The 13,177-nt window shown below is 39.4% G+C and overlaps 1 protein-coding gene across 3 annotated transcripts in view; it reads right to left on the bottom strand.

Annotated features, from left to right (window-relative positions):
- Positions 1 to 13,177, bottom strand: part of Sel1l (SEL1L adaptor subunit of ERAD E3 ubiquitin ligase) — a 44,679-nt gene that overhangs the window by 16,823 nt on the left and 14,679 nt on the right. Inside the window, exons 4-11 of one of the 3 annotated variants that reach the window (XM_055592843.1) lie at positions 11,042 to 11,209; positions 9,527 to 9,632; positions 8,625 to 8,787; positions 5,084 to 5,137; positions 4,939 to 4,998; positions 3,238 to 3,319; positions 2,745 to 2,899; positions 1,302 to 1,358 (exon numbers count right to left, since the gene is read on the bottom strand). In XM_055592843.1, coding sequence (XP_055448818.1) covers positions 1,302 to 1,358; positions 2,745 to 2,899; positions 3,238 to 3,319; positions 4,939 to 4,998; positions 5,084 to 5,137; positions 8,625 to 8,787; positions 9,527 to 9,632; positions 11,042 to 11,209 — 845 coding nt within the window. The remainder of the gene's footprint in view (positions 1 to 1,301; positions 1,359 to 2,744; positions 2,900 to 3,237; positions 3,320 to 4,938; positions 4,999 to 5,083; positions 5,138 to 8,624; positions 8,788 to 9,526; positions 9,633 to 11,041; positions 11,210 to 13,177) is intronic. The other 2 variants (XM_055592841.1, XM_055592842.1) reach the window with 2 other exon arrangements.

The following is a 13,177-nucleotide window of genomic DNA, read 5'->3' as shown; positions in this document are numbered from 1 at the left end:
GAATTACAAGATGAGCAAAGCAGCTGGGGTGATGGTCACTACAGAAGCGGGGATTGAGATCACTTGAAGTCATGAGAAAGAGAGACTCTCAGTAGGTTCAAAGACCTTAGAAAATTCTGTGTGCCCGTGACTGAGACAGCAAAGGGATGGAGAGGTACAGACTCTGCTATGAGACCTTGCAGGTCATGTTAAAGGGAAAATCTTTAAGCTACTGAACCCACAGAACACTGAAAAATTTTAAGTGAACCATAGGACTGGGTGCTGGGTTTCTGGAAACAGCTCGATACTCAGAAGCTGCAGGTGGTAGATGAGTCACACAAGTGACAGGTGCTGATAATGGCGAGAAGGAAATAGATGAGTCAGATTTAGGACAGAAAGCAGATAAAACTTGGTGAGTAGCTGTAGTCAGACTTGAATAGTTGTATGCTCCTGATTTCTAATAAATAATAGTTTCCTCAGCTCTATATTCTTCAGAAGGTGTCTTTTTATATGGCGTCCTTTTTGTTTTTTGAAAAATTAATTTTTAATCAAGTGTGTGTGTGTGTGTGTGTGTGTGTGTATGTGCCTGAGTGTGGGTATGTATGTCTAAGTGTAGGCAGCTACAGGGGCCTGAAGAGTGCCAGATCCCCTGGAACTGCAGGTATAGGAAGTTGTAAACTGTGGACATGGTTTCTGAGAACAGAACTAAGGTTATCTGAAAGAACAGCAAGTCCTCTTAAACGCTGAACCATCTCTCCAGACTCCAAAGGTGTCCAAGACCTAGCTCTATTACATATTTAACAACAACAGCAACAAAATCAAGATATGTATGGGTGTTTGGGGCAGTAATAAGACCCAAGTTTAAGAGTAGTAAAATCTGGAGCTGTAAAGATGGTTCAGCAGTTAAGAGCACATGCTGCAGTCTTCCACAGGACCTGGGTACAGTTTTCAGCACTCAGACCTGGTGGCTCACAACAACCTGTAACTCCAGATCCAAGTTATATGATATTCTTTTCCAGCCCCTGCGATGGCACCTCAACAGAGAGAGCATTCAGAAACAGACATACATAGATACATAGACACACACACACACACACACACACACACACACACACACACACACACACACACACACACACACACACTAAAAGTAATGAAATCTTTCTGGCCCTTCCGAGGACTGCTGATGTGTTTATGAGCCATCAGGTAGGTCTTAAAAGCTCACCTGTGGCAGTGTCTAATGAGCTTGACTAGCTAAGAATACACACAGAGCAACATGTTTTTGCTACAATGTGAGCAAAATCCTACAACAGGGTGGTTACCTGGTGATTTTGTTCTACTCCACGCCCTCCATGCAGATGCAGCTGTCCTAGACCAACCTGAAATGCAAAAACAAACAAACAAAAATGACACAAAAGTGAACGTGAGCATCTGGCATGCAATCAAGAGTCAGACCAACAGTTGGCTGTAAAAAAAGCTCTGCTCATTAATCAAAAGACTAGAAGTCTAATCTTTAATCCTGAGTATTTACACTGCTTTAGTTATCTTAAAATTGCCAAGAGCTAAAAAGGCATGCTTTAAAATAAACAGAATTCTTCTGAAATAAACAGCATTCTTTTGCGTGTGTATGCAGTGTTTGTGAGTGAATGTATGTTCATGTGTCAGGTGCAAGTGCATGGAGATGGAGGCCAGAGGTTAATGTCATGATTCATCTTCACTGCTCTCCATCTTATTCTGAGGCAGGCTCTCTCAACTCAACCCACAGATCCCCAGTAAGGCCACCCTAGCCAGACAGCTTGCTCTGAAAAGCTTGTCTCTGCTTTCTGAGTGCTAGACCTGCAGGCAGGAGCCACACTCACTTAGCGTTTATGTGGGTTGTAGGCACATGAACTCTGGTCATTACACCTGTACAGCAAATACTTTTATCTACCAGGCTGTTGCCCTGGCTCCCTAAAAGGCTGAATTCAGTGAAAGGCTGAATTCAGCGAACATGCTCTAAAGTAAAAACTAAAGGATGCTCTTAAACCAACAAAGATAATTATCTGGGAAGCTTAGAAAGAAATAAAAACAAAAGGAAAGACAAGTCTATGAATAAATTTAAACTAATATGTGCTATATAAAAGAAAACTGTTGTGAGGTTTAAAGCCATGTAGAATTAAACCAAGCTAAGCATATTGTAAGGGCTCCATGTTGTCTGGGAACAGTACATGCTCATCCACTAGACTCAAGAGGCAGAGCTGAGTGTCAATCGTGAGGTCACACAAAGAAGGCCTCACTGTCTTGTGTTTGGAGAGAGGTGAGGCAACAACAGTGAGCACCAAGAACAAGGTTAAGAGAGCAAAGGAAAGGGAAGGTAGAAAAGCAAGATAAACAGAGTGAAAGAAAACATTTAAACCAAAATATACCCCAATGTGAAAGAATGACTTTTACAACTGACAAGATAGTTGTATTCTAACTTCCATGAATAACATTCAAATCTACTATTCATTATAGTTTTAACTTAAGACTCCCTTCTGTGAGCCTTAAAACTATTGTTAGTACCAATTACTTATTTCTATATATATCCCAAGTAGCTGTGATTTTAATAGAAAAAAGGTGTTGCGAGTGTGGGATACTCATTTTCTAAAGGACACACTGGTGATTCTAAACCACAGCTAATAATCACTCAGAGCAAAGACAATGTTACTTACAGATGTGGGTGCTTGCCCTTCCCTCCCAGATTAAGTAGACAGTGATGTAAGAAATTCCCTGATGCTGACACGCACCTGTGCTTGAACATCACCCTTCTCAGCTAGGAACTGGTAATACTGAATCAAATCTTCTTCCAGCATCCCACTGTTCATCCCTGGGTTTTCCACTTCATCGGGCAGCCGTATTCTCTGGACTACAGAGCCTCCAGTTAGGGAGATATCACTAGCGACTGATAGGGAGGAACAAATAAGACTGTGAGATAAAGTCAGAGGGACAGGTCCACAACTGTGCAAGCAGATTAGACACGGTGCTAATGGTTCTATTTCTGTAGTGGTCTACAGGTGGCAGCATAATAATACATTAATAAACGAGACTTCCACTACAAAATGTTTAAGAATAAAATGTAAAAGGAATGTCTTCCTTGATTAAAAAAAGGAGTTAAAAGGTAAGTCCACTTAAAGGAGTCATTTGCAGTATTTGAACTACTACAACCAAAATATATACACTTGAAAAATTAATTGCAATTTTTTTCCCCTGTAGGGTGAAAGAGAAAAATAAAATAGGTACCATGATTAGCAACAAGACGATAATGGGTCAGTGCTGACTCACAGCTCTGGAGGACTCCAATGCCAGCCCAGTAGCGGTAGCCCTGTAAGACAGCTTGGAGTGAGACAACAGCAGCACAGGTTTCTGTGGCGTTCTTCTTGGAACAAATAAAGCCAACCACTCAGGATAGAATCCTGCTATCCTCTGACCCACATACCCCAGCACGAAGTCTACAGCTAAGCATGAGAAAAGAACATTACTAGAGCTATCAAGTGAGTGCCATGAACTTTACGAATGGAGCATGGATATAGTCCTCACCAGTTTTGTACTCAGAATCAATGGCAACCGTATTTTAGACATAATCTTAACAAGAATGAGGTGATCTTCAATACCAAAAACAGAAAATAAGGAAAATGTTTGTTGGAAGCAGGCACAAATATGTTATGCTAGCAACAAATGACTATAGAATAATGATGTTGGGGGACTGCTGATTATAAAGAACACGAAGCAGGAAGGAGGTGTCTGGAATCAGTCTGCATGGATGCAAATCTTTATAAGCATTCCCAATTTTTGGGTCATAACTAGAGAGCCACAAATATAACATGTTCTGATTCTACAGTCACTGTTTAAGAAAGTTTAAATAATAATTTAAACTATTTCATATATATTTGCCACACAAAACTGTTCCCTATTTTGTAAAAATATATCTGAGCCAGGTATGGTGGCAAAGGCAGGCAGATCTCTGTGAGTTTATGACTATCTTAGTCTTTATATATAGAGTTCCAGGCCAGCTAGGACTACACAGTGAGATCCCTGCCTCAAAACTACAACAAAAAACAACAAAAAACCTACCAAAAAATTTATCAGAAGGAGGTTTTCAGTTATTTTCTGAAGTATGTTACCAGAGATGAAACAAAAACAACATTGAAATCAGAGAGAGAGAGAGGTGTTTAGAAAGTCCAGCAGCATCTTTGCTTTCCATTCCCTTCAGTTCCTTCAGCAGCTGAGCCTCAGGACAGGACAGAGTCCAAGCTCCTGGGCATGACTCAGATAATTTGCTGCATTCCAATCTGCCCTACATATCAGCTCCCAGCATTCTACTCTTTAGGCTGTCTCTGTCTATCTACATACCCAATCTGATCTTGACAATCAATAATTATTTTTGAAATTATCTATGATTTACCCAGCTGGCTGGAAAACTAGACTATCCTTGTCTGTCCTGTCAGTAACCAAATCTGGAGAGCCTTTCCCGCGTTCCCAGTTGTTTTGTGTCCACGCAGTCCAGCCTTTACATTCCTCTAACAAGGAACTTATACTCATTTAAAACATACCTTCTATCATGTGACCTATCCCAAACTGAATGGGTAACAAACTTAAGCCCCTCGGCCCTAAAGGGATTTGGTGGCAAGATCTGCATCGCTAAGCAATGTAAGTGGCAGTGCTGTAAGTTTAGACACAGCCAGCAAGTACCCTTTGTAGGACAGTTCTTTGTATTGTAGGTCATCAATTTAGACGCAAAAGTTATGACAATACACAATCCAAAAAATAATTCCAACAAACAATTCCAATTTATATAATTTCTCTCACATGTGGATTCAGTATATTATAACCATTAAACTATTTGATCTTAAGTGAATCTCAGTCAGCAAGGCTGGGAAACTTATGGCTACTGCAAACACAACTTTACCATTTAATGTAAGTTGTCTTAAAGTTCACACTTACCAAAACCATATGGGCTATCAGATTGCCTCCAAGAGCTCCAAAAGTATAATATACAAGAGCCTGTGAAAAAAGATACATAAATGAACACAAGCCAGTGCTTATTCAACCCCAAATTCAATATACAGGAAGACTTCAATAACATTACCTTTGCCTGACTTGAATTAACACCAAGTCCAGAGGCGTAGAGAAAGCCAAGAGCCTGGGGTAAAATGAGGAAAAGTCAATATTCTTACTTTGGTGAAAACACATACAATTTCATACACTGCGAAGAGTCAAGGACCTTTAACTATGAAAAGATTTGAGTACAGCTATGTAGGATGGTTCACTTAAAGAGCCGGAGCAATACACCACAAAGCTAAGTGCAACTTAAACACGTCATCAAGCTTAGTTAGAAGGTTAATGGAAAATTAAATAGAAAAACAAAGCTAAAGACATCGTTTTTACTTCATTTTTTTAAAGCTATTTTTTTGCCCTTATATCAACACATTTCTTTCACTGCAGGGAGGGATGAGAAGGTCAGAAGTGTCCCAAGATAAGTAACCTCAGGAATAAAGAGACAACAAGTGGTCAAGGGACATGATCACTTTGCAAAACACAAAATCCTAAGAAAGCCACCGCCAAAAGATGTACTGATACGGCTCTACCTTTTCTCCTGTGCATCACCCTGATGACATGCAAGTGATAAGGGAAGAGTGGCAGAGACTGGAAATGTCATTAGTCTATGAGGCTCATCCACATTTCAGCCTCCCTTGCAGTCAGGTCAGATTACGATCCTAGAGATGGCTGCAAAGGAGGTCAACTGCTTCCCAGGAAGTCACCATTTGTAAGAAAGCAATATAGGCAAAGGAGCTCAATCTAATCTGGCCAAGCAAGAAGTAACTGATTTGGAGTTTGTGCTTGTTGCATCAGCTAAAATTAATTACCACACTGTTAGTCTGTTCTTATGGAATGTACCCTTGTCCATTCAAATGCTGATTTCTCTACCCCACTATCTGGTTTCAATCCAGACATTGCATTGTGATCCTTACCAAGCATCACCTGTCTCAAGTTTGTGTAAACATGCCACCATTTGTTCTCTGTGTTGTCAATAAAACAGCCAACCCCAATGCTGAGCAATGGAGAGAAGATGGTGGAGCATCCTGGTCCAGAGAGGAGGAGAAGGAAGGTGAAAGGGAAGGAAGCAGGGAGGAGGAGCAGAGGTTGGCAGGAGAGAACTTGGAACCACAAGGAGAGATGAGCCAGACCAAAGATACCACTAAAAGCCAGTATAATGGGTGAAATCTGATTGGTAGGAAACTATGTGGGCTTGGAGGTTTAGGATGGAGTAATCATTGCCCAGCATTGTGCTCTAGATTAACTAAATAAATCCTAATCTCTGACTTGGGTATACAGCTGGATTAGGAATAACCACTGATTAACTAAAAGATAAATCAATAGTAAACAAACATTTATAACCCACAACTCTACATAGAGAGTGTTGGCGGGGTATGAATGCAGCAACAGTAGAGACACGGATGTCTGCCTTAAAGACATCAATGCCTCTGAACATAATGTGTGTGTATATAGGTTAATATAAGCTGGTTTAATCAAGTTAAAAGAAGTTTCAGAAACAAAACAACAGTTAAGACAGCATCTGTTTATGGCTAAAAATGAGACCAAGAAAGAGGAGTAGGTTCTTTAAATATTTACAGAAAACAATGGGTATGATCCTGTTACCATGAAGCCTCAAGAGGACTATCTCACATCCTTCATTCAGTTATAGTTAGAAGGAAACAGGCATCTTTCTAGGTTGCAGAAATGATAGAGGAAAATGTATCTTACAAAAATAGTTTTCACAAATATGAATATATTTCAACAATGTATTTTTAAACATAGCTCATATTTTGATTAAACATTAACTACTAAAAGCAGTTTAAATAGCGTGTAGTTTGTATGTTTGTAAGTATGTATGAACATACATACATATGTGCGTAATGTATATGAGTACTTTGCCTGAATATGTGTCTGTATTCTATGTGCGTGGAATCCTCTTGCAGGCCAGGAGGTGTTAGATCCATTTGAACAGGAGTAATAGATGTGAGCCACTCCATGTGTGCTGGGAATTGAATCATGGTCCTCTGGAAAAGCAGCCAGTGTTCTTAACAGCTGAGCCATCTCTCCAGTCCCTCTTAAGATGCCTGTTAAACCTAGGTCCAATCTTTGTATTCTTTATATTATTAACTGATAAAACATGAAGACATGTTACCAATATAGTGCAATGTGGTACTGACATTCATCTACAATGTAGCCTAGTTAAAAACAGTTACGTAAGGTTATGAGCCTTTGGCTGTGGCATTTGGCTTTTAGGTCATAGAAAAATTAACTAATTGATGCTGTGATAAGGACACAACAACAACAAAACTGTAGAAAAACTGCATCTACTTCTAACACAGAAACATTTAAGCTCAATGATGTAAGACTATATTATGGGTATGTAGGCTGGAGAGATGGTGTGTATAGGGTAGGGTAGGGTAGTGTTGGGAGATTAGACCCAGTACCTGGCACATGCGAGGCAAATGCTATTTTTCTTGGCTATATCTCCAGGCCTAAAACAGCTCGTTTATTTATTTATCTCTTTACTTATTTTCATCCATCCATTCATTTACTTATTTATTTATGAAGTCAATATTGGGCTGGAGAGATGGGTGGCCCAGTGGTTAGGTGTGCTTGTTGCTCTATCACAAGGACCCGAGTTCAGATCCCAACACCCACGTCAGGCTGCTCACAAGCAACTGTAACTTCAGATCCCAGGCATCTGATACTGACTCCTGGCCTCCTGGAGCACCCATAACACACACACACACACACTCACACACTAGCAGACACACATACAAATCAAGGTTAACTTTGGGGGAAAATATTATAATGAATAATTTCAGATAAAACAAAACTGCTGCTCTATAAAATTTTTCATCATATTTCACTCTCTCTAGATTTAATAGTGAAAAACTGCAAAAGAAATTGTGGTAAGATGTAGCTATAAAGTTATCTTCATTGACCATAATCATCTTAAATGAGGGAAAATAATTATCCAAGAAATTAAGTAAAATGGTTGTACAAAAAAATTAATGTTTAGCAATATGTTGTCAGCCAGTCTTCTACAACTGTTGAAAAAAGACAGGGCTCAGAAAATAAATTGCTCTTAGAATCAACAGTGCTGAGTACTGGAGAGAGACTGGAGAGATGGCTCAGCAGTTAAGAGTATATGTTACAATTCCATGGGATCTGAGTGTAATTCTCAGCATCCATAATGCTTGGCTCCTGCACTCATGTGCACACAGGCACTCACATTCACATACACACACATAGTCACACTTTATTAAAAACGCAGGTTACACTAAAAAGGTGCAGGGGCTGGAGAGATGGCTCAGTAGTTAAGATCACTGGCTCCTCTCCCAGAAGACCTGGGTTTGACTCCTCCATACGGCCATACGTGCGTATGTGCGTATATGCACACATGTAACTCCAGTTCCAGGGGACAGGACATCCTCTCCTGACCTCCTTGAGTACCGGGCACACAAGTGCTGTGCAGACACACATGCGGGCAAAAGATCCATACACATAAACAACAATCCAACCCCACCTTCCCCCAAAACAAAACTCAACAACAAGAAAGTGCTGTGTATACGGCTCTCCACTGCACTTACAGTTTGTCCTTTGGGAGAACCTTCCTCAGTCAGTTTCTCAAACATCTCTTTAGCTGCCTGGATATTCTGTGTGAGGTAATCACCAAACAAAAGAGCATAGGACACTCTCTCCAGGGCTTTGGTGTGATTCATGCCTGCTGCCTTTTGAAGGTACCGATATGCTCTTTAAACAGAAGCAATCAAACAGAAAGTCAGCAGTGTTTTTGAAACAGCCATTAAAAAAAATTTTTCATTACTAAATGTAGCATACATTTTTTTTTAATTTTATAATAAGAAATTTTCACACATTCCTATCATGTTATTTATATATGTAGAAAATATTCTGGGTAGTTTGATTTAGCTAAGGGGCTAGTTTTCTTTATGTCTAATGTTTTGAAATGGTTTAATTATACTAAGAATGAATGAAAAAATCCAATGAGCAGGTTAATAAGATTTGCAATAGAAAATTATGTCAGGAAAATATTCCAATAACTCAAGATTTTCTAACCCTACACATAGACGAACTAAACAAGCAGATATCAAACAGACATAAAATATTAGAATTCTTTTGCAGTGTTACATTGTAGGTGAAAGTTTCAAAACCAAACCAAAAATCAACATATTTGGTGACTATTTCTTTTGTTTTGTTATTTTTGAATCTGGATAGCATAGTCATTCTCAGTTCTTAAAACTGACTACAACTACTGTTGCCATTTTCCCCACTATCAGCCTTTATGGTCAATCTGCATAATCTTTTTATGTAATGAATTACAGTCTGTCAAAAACCTGTCTTCAGGTTTCCTGCAACAGCATTTAAGACATCTTATATATTTCTGGTAGCATGGTCTTAAGAGAAAGCGCTCAGTGACTGGCCTCAGCAAGGGCTTCTCTCAGGGGAGAATGTGCTGGACAGTGAAACTTACTCTCTCTTTTGGCTCTTCCTATTGCTTCCATTTAGTATCTTCATTCCAGTCTGATAAATCATTTCTGCTTCCTGCATCTGTCGTCTTTTAGCAGCATCTTCTTCAGCTGACAAAATGACACATGTATTAAACAAATATCTGTTCTCTAGTACCAAGCTCATCCATTGTTTCAGAAAGGTTACACACAGAAAGAATGATCTTTCACCACTTCTAAACTCAACTCTAAAAACAACTCAAGTATGCCCTGTACTGACAACAGACTTTTAAAAAACACAAAGTCCAACAAAGTCACTTTTTTTTCCAGAGAAAGCAAGATCAGGCTGCTTTTGAGGGTATTTTTGTGTTAGTAATGGTGACTTTTTAAAATACAGTTCAATTAAAACTTCAGATTAAATGCTACATTCAGCTAAAATAATAACAAAAAGCTATTAGAGAAGAATAAGCCGAAAACTACCAAAATATTCAAAGGTGATATGTTGCATATTTACAAATGTACTTAGTTATATAATTAAAATCTTAAGACCTGATTTTTATTAAACATAGGTCTAAGTTAGTATGCAAAGTTCAGGTATATTAATTCTCTCTCTTCTCTTTTGAAATAGGGCTTCAAGTAGCCCAGGCTGGCTTCAAATTCCCCACATAACCAAGGATGCCCTTGAACTTTTGCTCCTGCTGTTCAGAGTGCTAGGATTAAGGTGTGTGCCACCATACCCAACGTATGTTGTGTTGGGTGGGGTCCAACCCCAGGGCTTTGTGCATGATAGGCAAGCACTATATCTCCAGTCCAGCGCATTACTTTTTCATACTCATTAATGTAACACTGAAAAAAAAATTGTAGAACTTTTGTGGGTTAAAAAAAAACCCCTACTTCGCTACTTCAATGCAACATTTTAAACAATATAGTACCCATCATTAAGACATCCATAACTTCTACTATTTATATAAGTAGAAGTTAATTTTTTATAATGAAGAAAAACTTGACATATTAAACTAGTCATGCCGGCCTGCATCATACACTTAATGCTATTATTGAGGGATGCTCAGGAGTCTATAGCCACAAAATAGAAATATTATACTGCTATGTTCCGTAAACACAGCTTTCCAGCAGAGGGCAGCATTTACACACAAGGTGGTTAAATATACTATGTATGTCAAATGTTATATAGCATATTTCACTCTGTTTAAAGAAGGTAGTTTTTGGTTTTCTTCTAATTACTATTAACCTTTGCCATCACAGTCAGCTTCCAGTATTGACAAAATGTTTTGTATTAATGAATTCAACAGCCTGCCTCAAGGGCTTATAGAACTTCCTGTGAATCAATGAGACATAAATGTGAAAGGCTGAGTGGCAGCCTGAAATAAGCATATCACATGCTCACAGCTGTTAAGCGAGTCTTTAAGGCTGTGACCATGTCACCAACATGGGCCCACGTGAAATAGGACAGCTAGAAAATGCCTTCTGAACGCTGCCCTAGACTAAAGCCACAGGGCATGCCCCACTTGAGCAATACGCACTTTCGCAGAAGCCCCACTTCTCATCTGTCTTGTAGTCATAGGTTGTGGCACACCACAGTCTGCCATCTTCCCTCCCGTCTGATGTGCACTCATCATATTCCTTATCCAGAAAAAGGAAAGGGAAGTGGCAGGGTTCCCCGTGTGCTGTACCTTCAATGGCAGTCAAGACTGGAAAAAAAAAAAGAAAGAAAGAAAGAAAAGAAACAAAAAGTCTAAATATAAACACCTTTCTGATTTATAGATTCAACAATGTTGAAATTCAGCTATCAAAATCTAAATGAAAAGAGATACACTATGCCAACTGTAATGGGAGCCAGAAGAGAGTTGATCGGAGCTGACTTGAGGTCAAGTCTACTTAATGACTACTTACATGCATCTAGCTTAGACTTTGAGTTCTTAAGATAAAACAGCTTAGTGTTCAAAGTCTACTGTGAAATGCCTCAAGACTGTCATGAGTTTGAGACTACCTGGGCTACGGAGTCTCAAAAAGCACAGCAAAGCAAATCAATAAACCCAACCAAAGAGCTCCCCAAACTCTGCAGATATAAGGGAATCATCTCTATTCCTTTTTTTCTGAATGGAGCACATCAATTTCAATTATCTAAAGTCATACTGGGATAACACTTCCCGAGGCAAAATTAATCATTCACATATTCCTCTGTGAAGCACAGCACTTTATTACAGTTTATTATGAGGGTTTTATTATTAGTTTTTCTTCCACACTGTGGCTCTTACTAGACTACTTAACATGGCCCCTGTCACTTCAGATAATAAGTTCAAGAACTGACAGCTGCTATTATGCTAACACCCTTCCCTCTGAAAGGCTAGAAAGTATCCCTCTTTTCGTTTTAGTTTAAAGGACACATCTTAAGATACTAATTTTAAAAGTAGTTTCAGTAAGCTAGGAGACAGAAAAATGTTTCAAGTGTTTGCATCAGGTAGATGCCACTAATCCTATAGTTGTAAGGGATGCAAGTATACCTCCTGCAAGAGCTCATGTTCTTGCTCCCAGTCAGTGCCTCCAAGTATGCCCAGGGCTGTATGAGAAAAGGGGAACAGACAAGTACGGCTGCTGTGTCTAATTTTCACGTACCTATCTAGATTCGCTTTCCATGTGGCTCTAACCTAGTGGTTCTCAGCCTATGGGTCATAACCCCTTTGGGGCTAAAATGACACTTTCACAGGGTCACATATCAGATATTCTGCATATCAGATATTTATATTATGATTCATAATGGTAGTAAAATTACAGTTAAGAAGTAGCAACAAAAATAATTTTATTGGTGGGATCACAACAACATGAGGAACTGTATTAAAGGATGGCAGCATTAGGAAGGTTAAGGGCCCCTGCTCTAATCTGTCTACCACATTTCTTTTACTGCCAAGTATACGAATAATAGAAGTCAATAGCTTGACTCTAAAATAAAGGAATTCTATGATGGTTGACAGCTGGAACATTTCCGATCCAATGTCAAGGTTATCTTTTTTAATTTATGTATTTATTTACTTTACATCCCCATCGAAGCCCCCTTCCTCTTCTCAGTCTGCTCCCACCTTCTTCCTCCTTTCCCCCTTCCCTTCTCCTCAGAAAAGGGGAGCCTCACCACCACCAACCCACCCCATCACATCAAGTCACATCAGGGCTAAGCAGATCCTTTTCTACTGAGGCCTGACGAGGCAGCTCAGCCAGGGGAAAGTGATCCAACAGCAGGCAACAAAGTCCATATCAGAGAAAGGCCCTGCTCCACTAGCTAGGAGCAGTGTTTAGTCCCCTACATAGCCCTTTATCAGTCGTGTCTGACATAATATCCTTTCACCTGGCAGATAAAAACCTTTGACATACATAAACTTAGCAGACCATCAGCTTCCACCAACTCAAAAGCTACAAATGTCATCAGATAGCATCTGAACCTGTAACACATTTCCTCATTGTGCTTTAACTCTTCTAATCTAATAGCCCCATCAATGCACTTGGTTAAAAACAAAAACAAAAGGACTGATTTGTAGTTTCCTTTTGTTCTACGACTATAAAAGTTCATGTGCCCGCTTCTACACTGGGACACTCAATGCTTCCAGGCCCTGGTCACTCATAATTTGGCTCAGAACAAACTTTCTTACTCCTTTTGGACGGCGAGT

This window comes from Psammomys obesus, unplaced genomic scaffold, assembly GCF_907164565.1.
Source record: "Psammomys obesus unplaced genomic scaffold, mPsaObe1.curated_primary_1811, whole genome shotgun sequence".
NCBI lineage: Eukaryota > Metazoa > Chordata > Mammalia > Rodentia > Muridae > Psammomys > Psammomys obesus.
The sequence above is the reverse complement of the archived record's forward strand: the minus strand, read 5'-3'. Positions and strand labels throughout refer to the sequence as shown.